Consider the following 22,451-nt stretch of genomic DNA (forward strand, 5'->3'; position numbering starts at 1 on the left):
TTAAGTCCTTTGTACTGCAAAACTTGCATTCTCCCAGTAAGGTAATACATTGTACTACGTTGCAAGCCCCTGGAGCAAATTTTTGATTAGTGCTTTTGTGAACAAGAAACAATTGACAAGTGGCTCTATCCCATCTCCCCCCTTTCCCCGTCGCGATATAACCTTCGTGGTTGAAAACGACGTAAAACACCAAATAAAGAAAGACAGAAAGGGGAAGGAAGGCATCTTTGAAGCTTTTGAAATACATCTACTCTGTAAATCTACCTGTTCTTGATTTCTGTGTCTTATTTATTTTATCGTGCATTCAATTAAAATTTTTGTTTGTGACACTGTTCTGTTGATGTAAGCTCATTTACAATATGAGACTGTCTTGCTTGACAAATGACAGCATGAATGAGTTGATGCGAGTTCTGGAGTTTGTTTGAACTGTGAAATGAGTAGTAAAAGTCATTGTTTTTGGTCATTTGTTTCACAAGCTTTGTCTGTTGAAATCGTGGCTTGCTTCATCTTCTTCCTCACTTTTGTTTTACCATTCGGCAATAAAACTGTTGCTAAAACTTTTAACACTGTGTTGTAGCTTCTGCTGAATGATAGAGGAGGAATAACCATCTATACCAGGACAAAGCAAGAATCTGTTTGGCACACTTGGATGATTTTAAAGGCACATACGTAAATAAGGAAACTACTGTGAAACATCATTGCAGTTCATTTTGAATGGAAACTTTCTAAAATAGTTAAATAAAACATTTGTTTTGAAAGTATACACATACCAATTGATCTAATATGATCCTCCCAATTATAAGCCTGTGTCAATGTGTCTCCGTGTGTGCTGTTATGTATTATTCTCTAAGTACATGTATGCAGATTTCCACAATCAACAAAGAAACACATTGCTTCATATGCACACAAGGAGACAAGTGATTTTCACGGCAAAGGAAACCGAGAATGCATTTTTTTAATTTTTATTTTTATTAAAGCATCATCACATTTCAAGTGTGATTAACTTTCACACTGAAGTCCATACACACTGCTTCAATTCTCTTCTGAACATTCAACACTCTTCTCTGAACACTCTCTGTCTCATTCTTGATGTTTCTTTTACAATCTCTCCCTCTCGCAAGTCATATTGCTCTCCCTACTACAATACCCATACTCTCTTTCCCTTTCACTCTCCAACTGAACATCCAGTGAAGAGGCCACATATACAATCATATACACATATTACACACACACCACATTCACACAAAGACAGTGGAACCCCCCTTTAAAGGCCCGCTGATCTAAGACTGCACAATTTAAAGACCTTGTTTTCTTTGATTTTCCATTCATAAAGTCTGTACGTTTATCTTTTGAAGACCTGATAGCCTTACGTTTCTGGCAGTCTTAAAAGGGTGTTCCACTGTTTTAATAGAGAAGGCAGTTATTAATCCAAAAAAAGCCAAACGGCTTCTTCTCCTTCAGTTCATCATGTGGCATCATGTGAGGTCTGGGGATGACTAGCCTTGTATTCGTCCACTTCCGCCTGGAACACACACAAAAAAGAACCCAACCAAGATGAACTACATAAAATAAAGTCAAATGAAATTAACATAACCAAAAATAAAAATAAATAACGGCAAATTCCCCAACATTCACTACCACTCACCACCTCAATCTAATGTGCTATTTATAAAAACAAAAACAAAATATGAGGCAGCTCTCTGTATGGCTTTTTGAGAGTAATAGAATAGAATCCTAGAAGAGACTACTACAGTAGTATCTGCAATGAAAGTACGTACACCCTTGGGCCAAACCAAAGGGCCCGAACATTGCAGGTGGCCCTTCATGATAAGGCAAAAAATAAATAAAAAATAGTCTGTTTACGGTATCCCGACCGACCCTAATTTTTCGCGCGACCCTAGACTTTTTTTTGGCATTTGTGGGAGAAAAAAAATAAAAATAAATCGCTCCACAGTTTCTGTCAGTATATGTGTAAAAAGAAACACACGATTTTTGTTCCTGTTTTTCGGCAACATAAGTTTATAAAAAAAAAAGAGAAAAAAAAGGTCTTTGTTTTTTGGCAAAATAAATTAAAAATATGGTTTTTTGGAAAAAATAAAAAAATCCTGACCTACCGACCATATTTATTTTGCCTATGTTACCGTAAACAGACTATTTTTTTTTTGGCCTGGGTATTATTTTTGTCAGTATGATGGGCAAAGGGACAACGAAAGAGTCGTTAGTGGGAGGGGTCTGACATGCCAGGTACCATGCTAGGTTCAAACCTACTGAAATGAATCAATGAATCAATGAGTCTTATATCGCGCATATTCCGTGGGTACAGTTCTAGGCGCTCTGCAGTGATGCTGTGTGAGATGAAATTTTATACGGCCAGTAGATTGCAGCCATTTCGGCGCATATTTACCTTTCACGGCCTATTATTGCAAGTCACACGGGTATAGGTAGACAATTATTAACTGTGCCTAAGCAATTTTGCCAGGAAAGACCCTTTTGTCAATCGTGGGATCTTTAACGTGCACACCCAATGTAGTGTACACGGGGGGAGGTTTGGACACCGAAGAGAGTCTGCACACAAAGTTGACTCTGTGAAATAAATTTCCGCCGAACCTGGGATCGAACTCACGCTGACAGCGGCCAACTGAATACAAATCCAGCGCGCTACCAACTGAGCTATATCCCCGTGAAATGTGTACAACTTTGAGGCAAGTGCCCAGAAAATCAAAGTTTACCTGGAAGGTAGTCAAGACATGGGAGCAGACGTCACTCAGATCCCTCAGCCCCTTCTTCAGCACGTCGAGCGCTGTGGTGTCTGAAAGAACAACTCACAGCCGTAAGATGGTTCACTTCTGCCGCTTCAGTTCCCCCTCACTCACCCACATGTTAAGACCTCTAAAATCTTGAGAAAATCAGGCCCTAAATTTTATTTTATTTATTTATTTTATGCAATTTATATCGCGCACATATCTCAACCACGGATTCAAGGCGCAGGGATTTATTTATGCCGTGTGAGATGGAATTTTTTACACAATATATCATGCATTCACATCGGCCAGCAAACCTCAAGCCTATTAGGGCGAGCATTCACCTTTTACGGCCTATTATTCCAAGTCACACGGGTATTTGGTGGACATTTTTATCTATGCCAATACAATTTTGCCAGGAAAGACCCTTTTGTCAATCGTGGGATCTTTAACGTGCACAACGGGAGGGGCGTCTTACCCTGGAGGTAAATTTAGAGACGTTATCAACAGCAAACTTAAAAATCTAGGGGCTTGGAAAAAAAGGAAGATTTAAATGGGAGGGCCTCACTGTATTACCTTTCTACTTGAATAGTTCTCTGTGCTATTCCTGAGTGACGAAAATGAACAAAGTTAACCCCTTGCTCCTTTCTGTCTGAAGCACCTTTTTCTCAGCAATAAAATAAATACTTCCCAAATCTTAATGCTTCAGTCAATGGATGAAACGAAAGACAAGAAAAACAGACAGAAATCTCCGAAATAAAAAAAGGGAGAAAAAGAAAAGAAAAAAACAGCAGCACATACCGTCATGAGTCTGAATACGCAGATGAATGTTGTTTTCTGTTGGGTGGGGCACGCTGTAACCACAGAACTGAACATCGGGACTGGAACCCAAAAGAATCAAATATTTTGCATTCTGTTGTGAAACATTCTTGACCTCCAATCGATCTAGCTCTTCACTTATCTTTTTTTCTTCTATTACAACTGACATTGTTGTATAACATTTAATATTGTGGATTGAAGAATAGAATTACGCCATGGAGCCAACAATTTAAGTTGTAACGTAACCATTGTACGGTAGAGCATAATTACGCAGTTGGACTATAATAATTAACGTTGTGGTGTAACCATAGAATGGCCAAGACGGATTACACCCTCTAAAAAGGCATAACTGTAGCTTGTGTAGTACTCAAGCCTCTGTCTTAAATTCGGCCCAGGACGCATACTTTTTGATCTGATGCTTTTTTTTGTAACCCCTGGCCATCGACTGTCCAAATAACACTTTTAAAAATCTGCTGGACATACAGTCGAGATCGCTTTACACGCAATGAAAAGGACCAATATTTTTTTTCGAGTTAACGTTTTTTCGCGATAACGAAAATGATCAAACTTTTTTGAAATTGGTTTACTTGCAGCGATGTTCGCGAAACTCATTTGAACTGCTGACGCGATTCGGTTTCAGCTTTCGGTTTGAACGGAAGTACTCTTTTGTGTAAGAATACAGCCTGCGTCTTGTTGTTGTTAACTTCGCAGGAGTCTGACTTTCGGGTCGCTTCATTTCTCTGACAGCGAATAAAAGGCTCTATTTCCAAAGGAAGCCGCTTTTTTTCCGTGTTTTGACGGGCCAATGAAGTGATGAAATGATTAAAGCATAGAAGATACCCGTTTTAAGTATAAACGCTTCAACAGAGTTGATCGGTGCTGACCAACCGAACAAACGCGCGTAAGCCGTGGAGTGTTTTCAGAAGTGGCTTCAGAATCTTGATACACCGTGACATTTGTGTGCCATCTGCTCCAATTTTCAAAGTGAGAGATTATGGAATTATCGGGAAGAATATGCACGCGCAAAAAGCAAACACCACAAGAGAGCTGTACCGACTTCGTGATAAAGTCTAAGTTTACGTCGACCATTTCATTCTTTCTTTCAATGGGCCGTGCAAACACGTGAACACTTCTCGCTTTGGAAGCTACAAGTTGAAAAAAAGTTGTTTGGTGGTGCAAGAGACCGAGAATCGGCTTCGTGTAAACGTTTTTTCCCCGTGAGTCTCAGATCGTTTTATTGCGCGTTATGATGTTTTTTTTAGTAGGGTTTATGAAGGGAATGATTGGGACTGACAACACGTTTCGCGTAATGGTTTTTTTCGGCTTATCGTTTTTCGTGTTAACCCTTTCGCTGCCAATCAAAACTTGCGTATGCATTCCTGACTGCCAGGGAATATTGGAGTTCAGGGTCTAATAATTCATAAAAAATTCTAGCTCCAAACTGGCAGTAGGTAGGTAAGTAAAACCTATTATATTTTTAAAGGAAATTGAACCAAGAATCTGTTTTTAGTGTCTAATCATGGAAATAATAATTAGTTTGGCTTATAAATATAATGATGTTTAAATATGAACTTTTGAAAAATCAGTCCGGCGCATCTTCCGGTGCCTGTGGATCAAACACAGGTGGCTGTTTTGCTTGCTCCAAGAAAGGATTATAATCACTGTCATCTACCTGTTTCCAACAAATCGTCCGAAAGAAGATCTCCCCCTTCCCCTGTCAGTATCCATAATCATTTGCACCGCCTGTAGCGTTAGTCCGGCTTTGTTTTTCCCTACTAGGGCCCGGTCGACTGTCACCGTTAGCCATTTTGACGAGTCGAGATTTCTCTCCCCTACCCTGTCGCCAAGGCCGAAAATAGCCTTCAGACGCAAAACCGCGTCACCCTTTATGTTTATTCATGAGAATGAGGTATCCTTCCAAGCCATTGGCTGCTATTTGTGTGTCAGCAGTGACGTAGCATTTCTGGAAAATTCCTGAACGGAGAAGACGACCCGTCCTAAGGTGCTGCGGCTGCACAAGCGCATGACGGGTATACCCGTCATAAGGCAGTCAAGGGGTTAAATGATCTCGACTGTACAAAAACTTATGACTGAGTCGCTTTATTTGTACGATAATTGATATTGAGTAAACGATTGAGCATGTTAATATGATTGACCTATAACAAATTTGATAATGAGATGGGACGCAATAAAAAGCCGCAAGGTTTATGGATACCAATCCAGTCCCTACCACTACTACTACTACTAAATTAACTAATAGCTTTGACATGAAGAAGCTCTTCTGGTAGAGCTTTTTTTTCATAGCCAGGACATCTGAATCGACCTATATATTATATATATTTTCAGTCCAGGGCCAACTGTCCTCTTAGTCTTACTCTTCTTAGTCTGGGAATAACATTTGTAGCAATTAATAGTATTAGTAGCCACTGAGTGCTACCATATAATTATGATATATGTGTGTTCTTACTTTTTCATGATGATGTATCTGAGTGAGTTGCCCAGTGTGTGGTCTTCATCATGCAGGACAAAGGTAGACACTGTCTCGTCCTCCTTGTCCTCTGAAGGAAGCTGAAACACAACGCTAAGTAATGAATGATAAATGTTGATTGGTAAATCTAACATTAACAACCACTCTGAACAACTTTTCACAGTGGACATGCATCTTGCCCATCACTGTACATTCATTCCAACAATTGCATCTTACGTGTCATTATGTGATCGTATTGGGAAGTCTTACCACTTCGATCTTCTGCTTCTTTTTGTCTGCCATTTGAAGTTGAAAGTTTTGTGGTTGCTGTCGACTGTCTTTCTCAAGCACATGTGTGGGTCGCCACCGGAAGTTGATTTCCTGCACTCACTCTGTTCGAGAATAAGTATAGTTTGCAGATAATTCTTCTTCTTTCAAGATCGTAAAGCAACTTATTCAAACTTAGTTGAATTTAAAATTGCCCCTGCATAACTTAAACCGTATCATTTGTACGATCTACCCCAGAAATAATTCTCCAAACTGAATACTGAATTTACAATTCCCATTCGGCTCAACGCTGAAATCATCACAGGTGCAAACGACACACCTGAGAGAGGTAGAATCGGTGGTGTTTGTTGTGACACTGACAGTGAGTTTTCTGACGATCCAATTGGACAGGATGAAAGAGGAGGACTAAGTACACGAAAAATGTCTTCAGGGGGACGAATTGTCGCAACAGTACTGTTCCTAACGGGCCTTATTACCTGTTGTGAGTTACAAACTTTCTCTGGTATCAGTCTGTTGAGAAGTCACAACTCAAATGCGGAAGAATCTGAGTGTCTCGATCTAAAATAGATGTTTAATGAAGTTGAGCATTGTCTCTTCTATTCAATAAGATTGAGACAATCAGTAACATAACCATTTAAAATGCAAATAATGCACAGAAAGTGTCTCATCACTGCTTTTGATATATATAGTTACCATTCATACACCCACTTTTGCTGCACACACACACACACCAATAAACGCACACCCTTTAAACCTTTCATTACGTTTTTGCAACTGGTATGCTTACAGGTGTGGCCCCCATGTGCTTTTCGTGCACGCAGAAGGATTTTGGATGCAACGATCACTTTACTCTGCCCAACACGGAAGCTATTCCCTGTGACGAGACTTGTGTGAAGATGAGGGGTGAAAGATATTGTAAGCATACTAAATATTTTGTGTTCTTTTGTAGTTGTTACTTTGATCTAGGAAATTCAGGCTGCTATCCCTGGGAATAGCGCGCATTGACAATACTGAACTACCCATTTTATTCAAGCCTTGAGAGATTCGGATCTTTATCGTGCACAAGCAGGAACACATGGGAGTTCAGACACCAAGTAGCGTCTTCACAAAGTTCATATCCCTCACCGAACCTGGGGATTGAGCCCACACCGAAAACGAAAACTGGTTTCATTTGCTGTTTGATTTATATATATATTTATATAATGATTCTGTGATTCTAGTCTTTTTCTCTCGCGGTGTGTGTGTGTGTGTGTGTGTTCATTTTGTGCACATGTGTTAGTGTTACTGTTTGTGTGTGTGTGTGTGTGTGTCAGTGTGCGTGCGTGCATGAGTCTGTACTCGTGTGTGTGTGTGTGTGTGTGTGTGTGTGTGTGTGTGTGTGTGTGTGTAAGAAAGAAAGAGAGAGAGAGGGAGGGAGTGAGGGAGAGAGAGAGTGTGTGTGTGTGTGTGTGTGTGTGTGTGTGTGTGTGTGTGTGTGTGTGTGTGTGTGTGTGTGAATGTCTGAAGAGTACTCGGGTCCAGCGCGAGCGTTTTTTTTATACTGCTTACTGTTTGTTGGTTTTCCTTGGAAGTTCTTAATACTTTTATTTCATTTGTTGTGTGACCTTTGAAGTTGTTTTTTTTACCCCAGCGGATTCTGTGCGAATCGTGGAGGTGACAAGGACGTGCTTTGAGCAGCGGGACGATGGTTGCTATGACACCACCTATAACAGCATCTCTGTGGAAGCTTGTGCCTGCAACACTGACTACTGTAATGCAAGCCCGCCAGCGTCGTCTGCTGCAAAGGGTGCCTTGCTTCGACTCGTAGTATCTGCTGCAGTGTGCTTGATTCACAATGCTGTAGAGAGATGATGGCGTAACGAGGATTCCCACTGGCAGCGCAGCAACAAGACATATCAAAATATTGTGGGATCCCCCTTTAAAGATGCCTCATTTTATATTCAAAACCTCCCTCCTTTTAATTTAGACAGAATTTTGTAAAGATTTTCTGTTTATAAACATCTGTAAATGTACCTGCATTTTTAATACTCCCTCTCTTTCAAAACCTGATTTTGACAGATTTATTTGGTCTGAAAAGGGGGATCCACTGAGTGAAGAAATTAACATTCCAAAGTACATCACATTGTGTACTCAGGTACATGTTGTGTTTTACATTTTAATGAGACTTACTATATTGATTTGTAATAAGGCCAAATACAAATATGTGACCCTCCACGACGGTATGAGTCGCATGTCACCTTTGCATGATTTTCTTATTTTTACATTTTCCTAAAGAGTTGTGTATGCTCTATCTAGTGGCGAAAACCGTTTTAGAAAAGAGTGAAAACTGTTTGAGTTATAAGCCTGTGACTAAGGTGACCCTCACACTGTTACCAGACACTCCCCGGACTTATATTAAGCCCAGCGCAGAACCGCGCGAGGTGACATTCGACTCATTTCGTGGTGGAGGGTCACATATATGTTGGGTTAGGGTAACATGACCAGGGTCGGTAGGTCGCCTTTTTTACTTTTTTTCTTCTTAAATTTAGTCGGAGGTTACTTCTCTTAGTCTGAGAATGTTTCGCAAAATGCGCCAACATTTTTTTTTGAGAAATGAAAAAAATGTTTTAGGGTCGGCGGGAAAAAATAGGGTCGGTCGGGTTACCCTAAACCAACATTTTTTTTGTGTGTGCCTAATATGCTCACAAATGACCCGGACAAGTTATGGACAAAGCCTAGGAGTATGTAAACAAAATACAAATTATTGATCATAGCATTGACAGTGCTTTCGGCAGTAATAGATGAGTTAGAACAAAAATATCTCTCATGGTTTTCATGGGACGTGGAAGAGTTGTGCCCCTTAAAAATATTGGGCAAGGCATTTGAAGTGTGGAAGCTCTGATATGCGTTTTGAACAATGTACGCTCTTTATGATATTGTTTTTTTCTTGAAAATATGTGCATCCGAGCTCTCTTTAATGATCGCTTGCCTGCAGTTATTCCAAACATATGTGATCAACTCTTCTACCAGCCGATAAAACTCTGACAGCGTTATTTTTGAATATCCTCTGTTGTGAACAGTGATTAGAAAGCAAGACCTTGAAGTAGAGTTGACACTTCCACCTGTCTCAATGTGACTGTATGCAGGCATACTTACATTTTGAGAGAATATGTGGTTGCATTTGTGTGGGTGTGTGTGTTTGCGCATCAGAAATGAGTGGGAATGCTGTTTGTCTTTGGGAGAGAGAGAGGTTGTGTGTGTGTGTGTGTGGTTGATTGATACGATTTATCATGCAAAACAGAAACACACTGTTTCAATCACCATTTTTCTACATGTATATAAAGATGAAAGCAGTTGTTTTCACTGGACATAACTTTGTACATTGATTAATAACATTTTCTTGATACATTAAAAATGGTTTGAGCATGTATGCCATGGCAACAATTAATTTATGTGTCAATATTCAGATTTTTTACTGAGAAACACTCACTTAGTGATATGTATACTTTATGTGAAATTGTGTCTGATCAGAATAATTTGTGTTGGAAACTCTTTTTTCACTCATTTTTTTGTTATTCCCTCTTACTGAATATAAAAGATGCTTGCGTTGTGCTAGTAAAAGAGCAGTCCTTTTTCTAGACTAGCATTATTCATTCACACATATTTGTGCATTGAACATAACTTAAGTACAGTAGAACAGCCCTCTAAAACATTAAATCTTTAGCTTTCTGCAGGGAATGTCATTGGTGATTACAAGTTAGGTGTGTCTTTTGTACAAATATTCAAAATATACTGTAATTCACTAAGGCGGGCCCCCCCCCCCCCCCCCCCCCCCCCCCCAAAAAAAAAAGTCTGTTTACGTATCCCGACTGACCCTATTTTTTCGCGCGATCCTAGAGTTTTTTTTGGCATTTGGGAAAGAATAAAAAGTCTTTGTTTTTTGGCAAAATAACTGAAAAATATGTTTTTTTGGAGAAAAAAAATTCCCGTCCTACCGACCCTATTTTTTTTGCAAACAGACTTTTTTTTTGGGGGGGGGGGGGCCTAGCTGTGATGTCCTGTTTACATCAGACTACGTCATTGATACATGTACGCGTCATCGCCCAGCCTCGTTGTGGGCAGACGCCATATTGGAACTGATGAGTAACACATGCCTACCACAGCGTCTCATTAAAACCTTCTTGTTAAAACACACCAGCTGTGTTTTGTTCTTAATTACATGTTCCACTTACAACACTACAGTAGCTTACTTTGAACTCAGTTACAGTGACATTCCATTTATTAAAAACAAATTTGCTATTCCCAGCTACATATATTTTTTAAAGTTGTCCTTTTGAACTCAAAAGTTGTGATACATGTTCTTTGCCGAAGACGTTCACAGTAGACTGATTCCACTTTCGTGTGAGTGATATTTTCTTACCCACACTATTTTTTTTAGGGAAGGTTAAAAGTGCATTGATGGGCATGGATTAATTGCCTGTGTAAAACTTGGATTTATGCAGCAAAAAGGATGTGCCTCTAAACATTGATGTACCTTCCTTCCTATGTAAAGTGTCATGTAAATGTGAACAGCCACAGCCACTGTCATCATGGCCGCAAAAAGAACATCCCTCCACTTGGACACATACTTCTTCGGCTTCTTCTTCTGCGTTTGTGGGCTGAAACTCCCACGTACACTCGTGTTTTTTGCACGAGACGAATTTTACGTGTGTGACCGTTTTTTACCCCGCCATACGCCGTTTTCGGAGGAAGCATGCTGGGTATTTTTGTGATTCTATAACCCACCGAACTCTGACATGGATTACAGGATCTTTTTCGTGCGCACTTGGTCTTGTGCTTGCGTGTACACTCGGGGGTGTTCGGACACCGAGGAGAGTCTGCACACAAAGTTGACTCTGAGAAATAAATCTCTCGCCGAACGTGGGGACGAACTCACGCTGACAGCGGGCAACTGGATACAAATCCAGCGCGCTACCGACTGAGCTACATCCCCGCCCGAGGACACATACTAAAAGTTAAAACTCTACAGCCTGACTTCTTCCTCTGCAGAGTGGGATTTTTTCTGGATTTATTTCATAACTGTCATTCCTTTTGTCAATCTACAGGGCCGGACCAAATGAGTTGTAAGGGGGGGGTTCCTCCTTTTGTGGGGGGCAAATCAGCGAAGGGGGGTCCAGGGGCATGCTGTCCCGGAAAATTTTTGAAAAACGGTTAAAATCTGTGCAATCTGGTGCATTCTCGGCCTTGTTTTGAGGGTTAAGAGCAGCATTGTTTTGGTGCTAAAACTAGTAAAAAAAAAAAAACCCACTCAAAGCAAGGTACATGCTTTTTCCAGGGGTGGGGTTCCGGAACCCCTGGAACCCCCCCCCCCCCCCCCCCCCCTGGGTCCGGCCCTGATCTAGGAAATTGAATCAGCGAAATGTCTTCCACTGAGCACAAGAAGCACCTTGGCCGCTGACTTGTGGTGTGAGTTCTAGTCAAAAGATGCTTTTATCCCATATGTATAAAGGCCTAGTAGCTCAGTTGGTAGAGCACTGAAACTTGCAATTCTTGGATCATAGGTTTGAATCTAAGCCAGGACGGACACAAGTCAACTTAATGTGTAGACTCAGAAACGGTATCCATGTCCCACCATCGAGTCACCACTGTGGCGTGTAAAAAAGCTCCGTCTTTCTACTAGACGAAGTGCAGGTGGCTCATGAGGTTAGGAGCAAGTCAAATTGTTGCTTCTAGTTTTCAACTGGGAAAAAGCGACCTTGAATTTTCCAGCTCTAGGATGATAATGTAATGAAAATGAGAGAAAAAAAGGAAAATGGATAGGTGGTGTTCATGATTGTTGTTTAATCGGATGAGGAAGGCATATGTACATGTATATATTATATAAGCTCATCTTGTGTACACATTGATGGTCAGTTGGTACTTTTACGTCTCTGTTCCCCCTACATACCTGAATCAAAGTTTTCTTTGCATTGCTATACACTTGAATGTTCATCTCTTGTATTAAACAGATTTTGTATTTACATATTCCGATCACTCTGTGGTGGTGTGTGTTTGTGTTTGTGAGAGATGGAAAAATATATATAGAGAGTGTGTGTCCATCATAGGCGCCGGCCACACACACACACACACACACACACACACACACACACACACACACACACACACACACACACACACACACACAGAGTAATTTATAAAAAAATATGTTTCTTCAAAATATTGATTGAAGTTTTTTGTAAAACCTGGTTTCTGTACATTTTATCAGCTGAGTTTTCATCCCCTCAATAGGTATGATTCGTATGAGTTCAGTATCAATTTCGACAGTGTAAGCCACCATGCGGTTAGTTAGTTAACTGTTGCTTTTTGGGTCCAGCGGACCATTTAGGCCAAATCAGGACCCCCCACCATGCGGTGCAACCTGCTTGTGCTTCAACATTTATAACAGGTATATGAAACAGCTAGAACTCTTCATCATTATGATGTTTGAACCAGAGCAAAAAACATGGATGGAATAATGATAAAGTTCATTTATTGCTTTTTATTCATCAGTGTATTAAAGGCAAACACTATCATTTTGACTGTGAAATATGTATGTGTTTGTGGCCTCGATGCTAATGACGTCTTCTTAATAGCTACTTACAGCAGAAATACGTACTTTCCTCTGTATTTATTCACTCATACTAGTTTATGATAATTTGCGCTTTAGTACAGCTAATACAAAATGTAAAAACGAATCAATAACATGGGCGGATCAGTTCATTTTATGGGGGGGGGGGGTGGTGAAGCGCCTTGCTTGTTAGGGGGGTCCGGGGGCATGAAATTTAGAAAAAAGGATGCAAAATGGTGCAATCTGGTGCATTCTGAGGATGATCATTACCAGTTTCAGGCAGCAGATTTTGTCACTGATTAATACCCCAAAAATTGAAACTCAACCCCCCCCCCCCAAATTTTTTTAATTTTTAAAAAATTTTGGCGGGGGGGGGGGGGGGGGCCGTAAACCCCAGAAACCCCCCCCCCCCCTCGTCCGCCCCTGAATAACAACAACAAAAAACGCCCGTCGGTCGGCCGTTATATAATTTACAAACCGAGAGCGAATAATAAAGCACCAAAACAACACTTTCTTAGCAGTCATGGAATGAGGAAGGGGCAAAAGTTGGCTTTGTTTACGGGACTGGCTCTGATATTTTATTCATGTTTTTATCACTTAGTTAGTGGAAGAATTTTTTGTAATGTATGCTTGATGGTGTATGCTTTTAATTAAGCGTTGTTGACTATGAATGTAGATGTAAATGCTTGTATAACTGTGTATTAATTTTAAATGTGTCAAGCGCAAAGAGCATAATTGTAAAGTTATGATGTTGCGCTATATAAATGCTCATTTATTATTATTATTATTATTATTATTATTATTATTATTATTATTAACACTTAAAGGGATGATAATATCTACGAAAAGAAAGCGCATAAGATCGCTTCAAAGTGATTCTGCGGGACAAATAACTGATGCGCGCACACACACACACCACACACACACACACACACACACACGCACTATAGACACAGCCGCAGTCGTGTGCATACCGTGGCTAATGCCCACAAAACAAAGCGATTTCATAGTTCTCTGCATTTTGAATTTCAACGTTTGAATTAATTTACGTGTGATATATGCACCGCTCTTATCTTCACGTTGCTCACTGCACCCCGTCACTTTAACCCCTTCACTGCCCATCTCGTATGTAATACGTGGTCATTTTCGGTTTGTCCTACGCCCATAACCGTATCTCATACGTGGGATTTGTGTCAACAACATTTCAGGACATTTCTGAAAACTAAATGGGAGGTAACCACTGTCCAAGTACTTGTAGGGGTTCTAAACACATCTCTTTCCCATAGACCGTTCGGATAATGCTGTTATACTGTGGCAGTGAAGGGGTTAAAGCACGTACGTAACCAAAGGCAAACAAACCAGATCAGCGAGTTACTTCTTTTATGTCTTGTCTTAGATAAGAGAGGGGGGAGAGCCGGGGAGAGGGAAGGAGAGGGAGAAAGGGAGACAGAGAGAGTGGGAGAGAGAGAGAGAGAGGTAAGAAAGAAGGAGAGAGACAGACGGAGAGGGAGGGGGATAGAGAGAGAGGGGAGGGAGAAGGAGAGAGACAGACGGAGAGGGAGGGAGAGAGAGAGAGACTCGAGAGAGAGAGAGAGAGAGAGAGAGAGAGAGAGAGAGAGAGAGAGAGAGAGAGAGAGAGAGAGAGAGAGAAAGAGAGAGTACTTGCATGCTATTGACGAGTATTGTGTATGTGGAAATCCAACAACTTAAACCCATATTTAGCGAGAAGGAAAATAATCTACTGGTCACCTTCATACACTGGCACTGCTGGTTCAACATTAACATTATCTGAAGAATTATAAAGAAATAAAATGCAACTTATTACATTAGACAGAAATTAAAATATTTGTTCAATGAAAATCCAACCCCTACATGTTATGCCCACAACCCCCCCCCCCCCCCTCCTCTTTTTTCCCCCACCATCGACACTTCCTAGTTTAACTTTTTGTCGGCGTTATCAACTCTTCGCTGCAACTGAAACGTTTCAACACACCTATAATTCACCTGGTGCGCCTCTCCAGTACGGCGGAGAAGCCGCTACCTGTGACAGGCGAGAAAACAAGGTGTGGGGATACAGGTAAGTTGCGAAACATAGTTTAAATGCATGGGAGTACATGTACTGCTTAAAACCTTTAAGAATCTGTCGGTATTCTATTGGAACTGTGAAGCAATTGGGAATTCGGGTAGGCTCAATAACTTTTTATGCTGTTAAACGAAAGAAAGACAGAACGAACGAAAGGACGAAATAAAAAAGAAAATGGCTGATTAAATATTCATAATAAAAAAGGATTAAGAAAAAAAGATAAGAAAAAAAAATGACATGACATAACACAGATATATAAATCGGTGGTCGGAGGACTTCCTGCGTGTGTACCTTTTCCTCTTCACGTAAGTATCTCTGATCGGTCCGTCCGAACAAACAAACAAACAAACAAACAAACAAAACATAAAAACACACATACAAACAAACCAAATTAAGTTCAAATGATTAGAGGATTTAACAAAACAATGCGGTCCTATTATACAGTGCTGTGGAATCCAGGCGAAGGACCGATTTATCTGTCGTCAGAGAAGTCAATGACAGTACAAGCCAAACTCGCTACTAAATTTAGTTTGAATGGTTTTGGGTGTGGCTGGCTTGTTGAGTAAAGAAAGATAAAGTCATGAGGTTTTACAATTTTTCATCACCACGTCTGTAACAGGTGAGTTTGTATGTGTTATGTTATGTTGTGCTGTATTGTTCCGTGCTGTGTTGTGTTTTAGAGAGAGAGAGAGAGAGAGAGAGAGAGAGAGAGAGAGAGAGAGAGAGAGAGAGAGAGAGAGAGAGAGAGAGAGAATTCGAACTTGAGAGCCAGAGATACAAACAAGACAGAAAGAGACAATCAATCAATCAATCAATGAGTCTTATATCGCGCATATTCCGTGGGTACAGTTCTAGGCGCTCTGCAGTGATGCCGTGTGAGATGAAATTTTATACGGCCAGTAGATTGCAGCCATTTCGGCGCATATTTACCTTTCACGGCCTATTATTCCAAGTCACACGGGTATAGGTAGACAATTATTAACTGTGCCTAAGCAATTTTGCCAGGAAAGACCCTTTTGTCAATCGTGGGATCTTTAACGTGCACACCCAATGTAGTGTACACGGGGGGAGGTTCGGACACTGAAGAGAGTCTGCACACAAAGTTGACTGTGAAATAAATTTCCGCCGAACCTGGGATCGAACTCACGCTGACAGAACTCAGAACTTTATTAGATAAGGATAAAGGTTTTAGGCTTAGCCTAATCTTCCAACCTGTCCTTGGAACATATACAGAGAATAATTGTAAACGAAAGCAAAGACTGCGCACACACACCCACACACACACACACACACACACACACACACACGCACGTATACACACACACGAGACACGCACACACAAACTCACACTCGCTTACACACACACACACACACACACATGCACACATATACACTGGCAGAGAGAGAGAGAGAGAGAGAGAGAGAGAGAGAGAGAGAGAGAGAGAGAGAGAGAGAGAGAGAGAGAGAGAGAGAGAGAGAGAGAGAGAGAGAGAAACATTGAAACATTGAACTTTATTACAGGAAAGATATATATATATATATATAGAGAGAGAGAGAGAGAGAAAGACTAGTGTGAGTGTGTGTGTGTGTGTGTGTGTGTGTGTGTGTGTGTGTGTGTGTGTGTGTGTGTGTGTGTGTGCGAAATCGAGCATACGTGTGCATGTATTCAAGATTGCGTGATTTGATACGTGTGTGTGCGTGCGAGCTTGAATGTATGATTTGCTTACCTATGACAATTACTGTTAAGAAGAGAAATTCACAACTATTGAAACCCTTTTCAGCAGTCCCAGTAGAACCTCAGCTATTCCACAAGTCGGCGACAGCTACCAGGGTAGGTTTCGGACCGTGCAACACTCACTTGACCACTGACCACGTCATAATGACCGACACACTGACCGCTGGTAACGTTTCTTCAACCGCCCTGTCAACGGTGCTGACCACCAGATATGGTAAGCCAAAGGCCGGTTGTTCTATTTATAGAAACACGCACCTTGCTTACCTAGGACGCCATCATGCACACCGCCACATATCTGTTCAGGCTACGTGTCACCTTGGATAGGATACTGGCACGGTTGGCCTAGTGGTAAGGCGTCCGCCCCGTGATCGGGAGGTCGTGGGTTCAAACCCCGGCCGGGTCATACCTAAGACTTTAAAATTGGCAATCTAGTGGCTGCTCCGCCTGGCGTCTGGCATTATGGGGTAAGTGCTAGGACTGGTTGGTCCGGTGTCAGAATAATGTGACTGGGTGAGACATGAAGCCTGTGCTGCGAATTCTGTCTTGTGTGTGGCGCACGTTATATGTCAAAGCAGCACCGCCCTGATATGGCCCTTAGTGGTCGGCTGGGCGTTAAGCAAACAAACAGACAAACAAACCTTTCCCTTGAACGTGGATCAAAAATATCTAATGCCTGACACGGGCCTGCGCGAGGTGGATTGCTGAATTAGTTTCTGCAGATTGACTTGGGCGAAGTTGCACAATTCACGGAGCAAAGAAAAAAAAAAAAAAAAAAGGAAAGAAACAAAAAGAGGAAAATCTCCACAGCTATCTTCGCAGAAAACAGTCACGTTTTGTGCAAGGGTCCAAGAAAAAGGATGCTCTTGACCATGGAACTTTGGTGATATACATGATGGTTTACGTTTGAAATAAGTTGTCTTTGATACTTCTTGTTCCTAATGGTAATTTTAAATCGTTCAATTCGTTTAAATCTCGACGCTCCCCTTTTTCCTGTGTATTTTGTCTCTCAAAAATAGTGTAGGCTACGACTACCTAAATGGCGGGTCAAAAACAGTCGTTCACTGAACAGGCCGAGCAAAACACGAATACACATACACTCTTCAAAAAAAGTTAAGGATCGGTTGAAAAAACGGATCTAATTATAAAAAGTTGCCAAAAAATTAAACATCGACATAATAATTAAAAGATTAATGTGTTTGAATTAACAAATGAACAATGAGTCTTGACCTAGAATTTTGTTTGGCAGGCAGAGTTATTTCCCTTTGTGGGACTTCTCAAAAGCTTCTGCATTTTGGAAGAAAAAGGGTGTTTTTTATAGCCCCATGAAATTTGCGGAACGCATGCCAGGGCAAAAGGTTGTGATGCACGTGCTACAACAGGGTCCTGGCTATGAACATCGCTCACCAGCTTGTGTTTAAAGGTTGACACGCTGACACAATTATGCACAGTAGCAACATGCCCCCACGAAGAAAAATGAGCGATTTGGATAGAGGAAGGGTAATAGGATGGCTACAAGACGCCGTTGCTGCCAGGCAAGTGGCCCAGAGGCTTGCAGTGGCTCCCTCTGTCATCATCAGACTAATACAGAGATTCCAAGCAACTGGAAGAGTGCAGGAGCGACAACGTTCTGGTCGGCCCAGAGTCACCACACAAAGAGAGGATCGCTTCATTCAGAGGCAGGCCATGCAACAAAGAATGGCGACGGCAAACAACATTAGGCAACGCCTACAAGCTACCACCAACACTGTTGTTAGTGGTCAGACGATCCGAAACCGCTTACACAACTTCGGCTTGCGTGCAAGGCGTCCAGTCCGAGGAACAACCCTGACTGCTAATCACCGAGCAGCTCGCCGAGGCTGGTGCACTCAACATGTAAGGTGGCAACGTCAGCAGTGGGCTCAGGTGTTGTTTACAGATGAGTCCCGCTTTAGCTTGGAACCTGCTAATGGTCGCATCCGAGTGTGGAGGCGTCGCGGAGAGCGCTTCGCAGAAGGGGCTGTTCTGGAACGACAGCGTTTTGGCGGAGGCTCTGTGATGGTCTGGGGGGGGGGGGGGGGGGGATCAGCACACGTCTAAGGACACCTCTGTACCATGTAGTGGGCAACTTGACCGGTGTCAGATCCTGCAGAATGAGATCCTGCAACCCCTGGTCGTTCCAGCCCTCCAAGCGATCGGCCCTCATGCGATTCTTCAGGATGACAACGCACCTCCCCATCGCTCTGCAGCTATAAACACCTTCATCCAGCAGGCCAGGGTCAACAGGATGCTGTGGCCAGCCAACAGCCCGGACCTGAACCCCATAGAGCACATGTGGGACGAGCTTTGTCGTCGGGTACAGCAACATCACCCTCCTCCTGCCAATCTGGGTCAACTGCTGCAATGGCTCCAGCAGGAGTGGAATGGAGTTCCCAGAGCATTCATATGCAACCTGATCCACTCCATGCGCCAACGATGTGTTCAATGCCTGGCACACAACAGAGGGCACACGCGTTATTGACACTGATTCACATTGTTGTGAATTCCATTATCGAGGGTTGTCACGTTTGACACACTCTAGCTAAATTGTCGCTGCCGCGTTCGATCTTTGCTTTGTTTGTCATTACTCCTTGGTTGTTCAATTATATAATTTTAAAAAAATGAAAGAATTCGGTCTTGTCTGTTTTGTGTGGCGTGCTTGTAAAAAAGTGATTGATCCTTAACTTTTTTTGAAGAGTGTACATGCACACTCACACACACACATACACGCACACACATACATACTCACACACACACACACACAAACACACACACAAATACACACACGCACACACATACACACACAGACACAGACACATACACGCGCGCCCACACCCACCCACACACACAGGAAACTACACAAATAAAACCAACTCTTTCAGCAGGTGCCTGGAACACCACCAATACCACGTCACCATCATCCGGACCGGACACAGCCACCACTGCCCACAATCCCTCGCAGCTGGCCCTGGTAGCCGTGGTCATCCTGGGGGTCAGTGTCATCATCATCGCTTTTGTGGCGATGGTCAGTCGCCGCCGGATACGCAGCAAACTGACGCAGTCAGAGAAGACGCGGCTTGCGGCACTGGCCTTCCAGCTCCGACGTACGCAGCAGGAAACGGCTCCGGGGCAAAAAGTTTCGTTCACTAGACACTAGTTGTTGGTGACGTACGTTGTTTTGGACTAGACTTGAGTCTTTTTCTTCCTTGAAGAATGTGATTCCATGCTTGTGTTTCTTGCAGGATATCCGTCAAACGGGTGCCGTGCGCGTGCATACGCATGCACTCAGACACCCACGCACACACAGACGCACGCAAAACGATAGCACGCTTGTAAATTTGATGGAGGGAGATGCACTTAATAAGACCATTGTCATGACAATTGGGAACAACACGTCACGTTCTAAATGTAATTGTATTTCATGTTGATGAAAGGAAGACTAAACGAAACGAGAACTCAAAGACACTAGGGAGATTTAAGAGACAGCACGTTTCGTTTTGCAGCTCGTTTCGTTTGGTGAATGAGTCACCCCGCGAAAGGGAACGTGAAACGAGACGGCATAGGCCGCAGACAAGATTTAGATGTATTCACGTTTCGTTTCGGAATGAAAGGCCGGGCATGGCAGGATATGATCCGCTGACTGGGCATGGCATAATTTCAACTCCACGAGTCAATAAAGGATTGACATACTCGCATTGCACACACAAGAGCTTCACATTTTTCAATTCATGCACCTGCTCATCATCAATTGTATTTCACAAAAATTAGATCATTCATGTTGAATTCCAAGATTTACTCATTCGAACTCATTATTTTTTTTATCCATTTCACGCATCTCAATTTTTACAACTGGTAACAGCCTATGGCAAAGAGCTCTACAGAACCATGTAGGCAATTATACCCTGAGTATTCCCCATTCTCAGAAAACGGCCCTGTGCACACGCCTGTGCCGATTTAGAAGCCTTTTCCCAACTAGGGGTTGTTTTGTACTTGTCACGTCTGTCCCCGATCAGAATGGAAAAAAAACCCCTAGGAGGTGGTCCAGAATCGGGCATACTTTGATTATTTTCAGTCCAAATAAATCACACAGACTTTGTTTATACAAAATCACATACGAAGCCAGAATAAAAATTCGATGCGATGACCTACTTCTGCTTCGCCATTTGCTTTCTCACCATGAAGTTGGATAAATGTACCAGGATCAGCACCCTTCAAAATATTTCAGTTCACAACAGTTGTCTACCTCCAATGAACACATTCTCAGCGCTGAAAGACTGTGAAAGGGTTGATGAATCTAGCAATGCATAAAATGGCCAACAAATAAAACTGTTAGTGTGCAAAAATACTCACAAAAGTTGACGAAATATTGTTCGTTTTTTGGGGGTGGAAAACGTGACTGCGTTTTGACGTTTCACGTTCCGTTTCAGTTGACCTTCACCTTTCCAGCGAGAGACCCCCGAAATGATGACGTTTACCACAACTTCAAAACGAAACGTCCCGACGTTTCGTTTTTTAAATCTCCCTAGTATTACACAGCAAATGATTTGTACTTAAAGGCACAGTAAGCCTCCCGTAAACCATCACAGATACTGTCAGGCTTTTACACACAGTACAAACACCCTTCCATTTGAACGCTCACCAAACGGGAACATCATGTCCTAGATGCCCTACGTAAAGAGCGAGCAATTTTCAAAGAATTAATTTTGTGGATTGTGTCAGAGACAATCGGACCGTGGTACGTTTTGGCGCTAGACCTAACTTTTAAAATCTAAATAATAAATTGACAGCTTGTTACACAAACATTCTTAAATCATAAAATCATTCTTTTTTCATCAAGACAAGATCAGTACAATTCGAAGTTTTGAAAGTTTGAAAAAAGAAAAGCCCGGAAGCAGGGTCACGCAAGGTCGTGGTTCTCGTAGCAGACGACGGTTTATACCTATCACCAGTTCCTCTGAACAGTCAAAAGCCATCGCAAGAGTTCTTGTGAACCACAGCCGTTTGTTTCGTGCATAGTCAGAGGTACTTAATAACGTGCTATTGCAGATAAGCTCACAGCGAATCGCATTCAAATTACTAACTGACGACTACATTGTGAACAAGAGGCGAAGCCTTCACGGCTCACGTAAGAAATCGACAAACAGTAACACAAACTCAATCACTCCGTCACACATACACACACACAGTAAGCATACTGTCGCGATATAACCTTGAACGGTTGAAAACGACGTTAAACACCAAATAAATAAAGAAAGAAACAGTAAGCATAAGTGATACGGTGCAAGAGTGCGAGACACTAGATCTAGATCTGTCTGTCTGTAGCCTACTTTTTAGTACTTACGAGGACACGATGGCCAGATCGACACTGCGCTTTCAGTCGACAGCGCTTCCTCGCGCAGACACTGGAAACACGCTGTGCAGATTAACCTGTAGGAAATCTCCTTTGGTATCTTCTTTATCTATTTTTCTGGAGCTACGAAACCGAACAATGTGAAATCATGAGTCGTCTTCTTCGAATCGGCGAACTGCAGCTCGGTGATAACTGTATCTATACCACAATCCTTCATGCGATCTGACCTAACCTTGACCCCTGACCTGGTCTACATACCTCACACGACACAAATCAGTCAGCTGTTTTTACCCCCCCAAAACCCCCCACCACCCGTTTTCTTTGGATACACACTTTAACTACATACGTGCCGACGAAATGTTGATCA

General features: G+C 42.1%; 2 protein-coding genes and 1 long non-coding RNA gene across 3 annotated transcripts; 2 read left to right on the forward strand and 1 right to left on the reverse strand.

Annotated features, from left to right (window-relative positions):
• Positions 1-931: 931 nt before the first annotated feature.
• LOC138969419 (DNA-directed RNA polymerases I and III subunit RPAC2-like) lies at positions 932-6,434 on the reverse strand. Its single transcript, XM_070342214.1, has 5 exons — positions 6,298-6,434; positions 6,028-6,128; positions 3,543-3,622; positions 2,730-2,809; positions 932-1,522 (listed from the first exon to the last, which is right to left on the reverse strand). Exons 1-5 carry the CDS (start codon positions 6,328-6,330, stop codon positions 1,466-1,468), a joined length of 351 nt encoding a protein of 116 aa, XP_070198315.1. The 5' UTR covers positions 6,331-6,434; the 3' UTR covers positions 932-1,465.
• Positions 6,435-6,613: 179 nt separating this feature from the next.
• Positions 6,614-10,488, forward strand: LOC138969423 (uncharacterized). Its single transcript, XR_011456456.1, has 3 exons — positions 6,614-6,796; positions 7,105-7,230; positions 7,946-10,488. It is a non-coding gene; the product is annotated as an uncharacterized lncRNA (long non-coding RNA).
• A 6,280-nt stretch (positions 10,489-16,768) lies between these two features.
• Positions 16,769-21,326, forward strand: LOC138969425 (uncharacterized). Its single transcript, XM_070342217.1, has 2 exons — positions 16,769-16,933; positions 19,617-21,326. Exons 1-2 carry the CDS (start codon positions 16,864-16,866, stop codon positions 19,889-19,891), a joined length of 345 nt encoding a protein of 114 aa, XP_070198318.1. The 5' UTR covers positions 16,769-16,863; the 3' UTR covers positions 19,892-21,326.
• The last annotated feature ends 1,125 nt before the right edge of the window (positions 21,327-22,451 follow it).

The sequence above is a fragment of the Littorina saxatilis genome, linkage group LG6 (assembly GCF_037325665.1).
Source record: "Littorina saxatilis isolate snail1 linkage group LG6, US_GU_Lsax_2.0, whole genome shotgun sequence".
In the NCBI taxonomy this organism is placed as follows: domain Eukaryota; kingdom Metazoa; phylum Mollusca; class Gastropoda; order Littorinimorpha; family Littorinidae; genus Littorina; species Littorina saxatilis.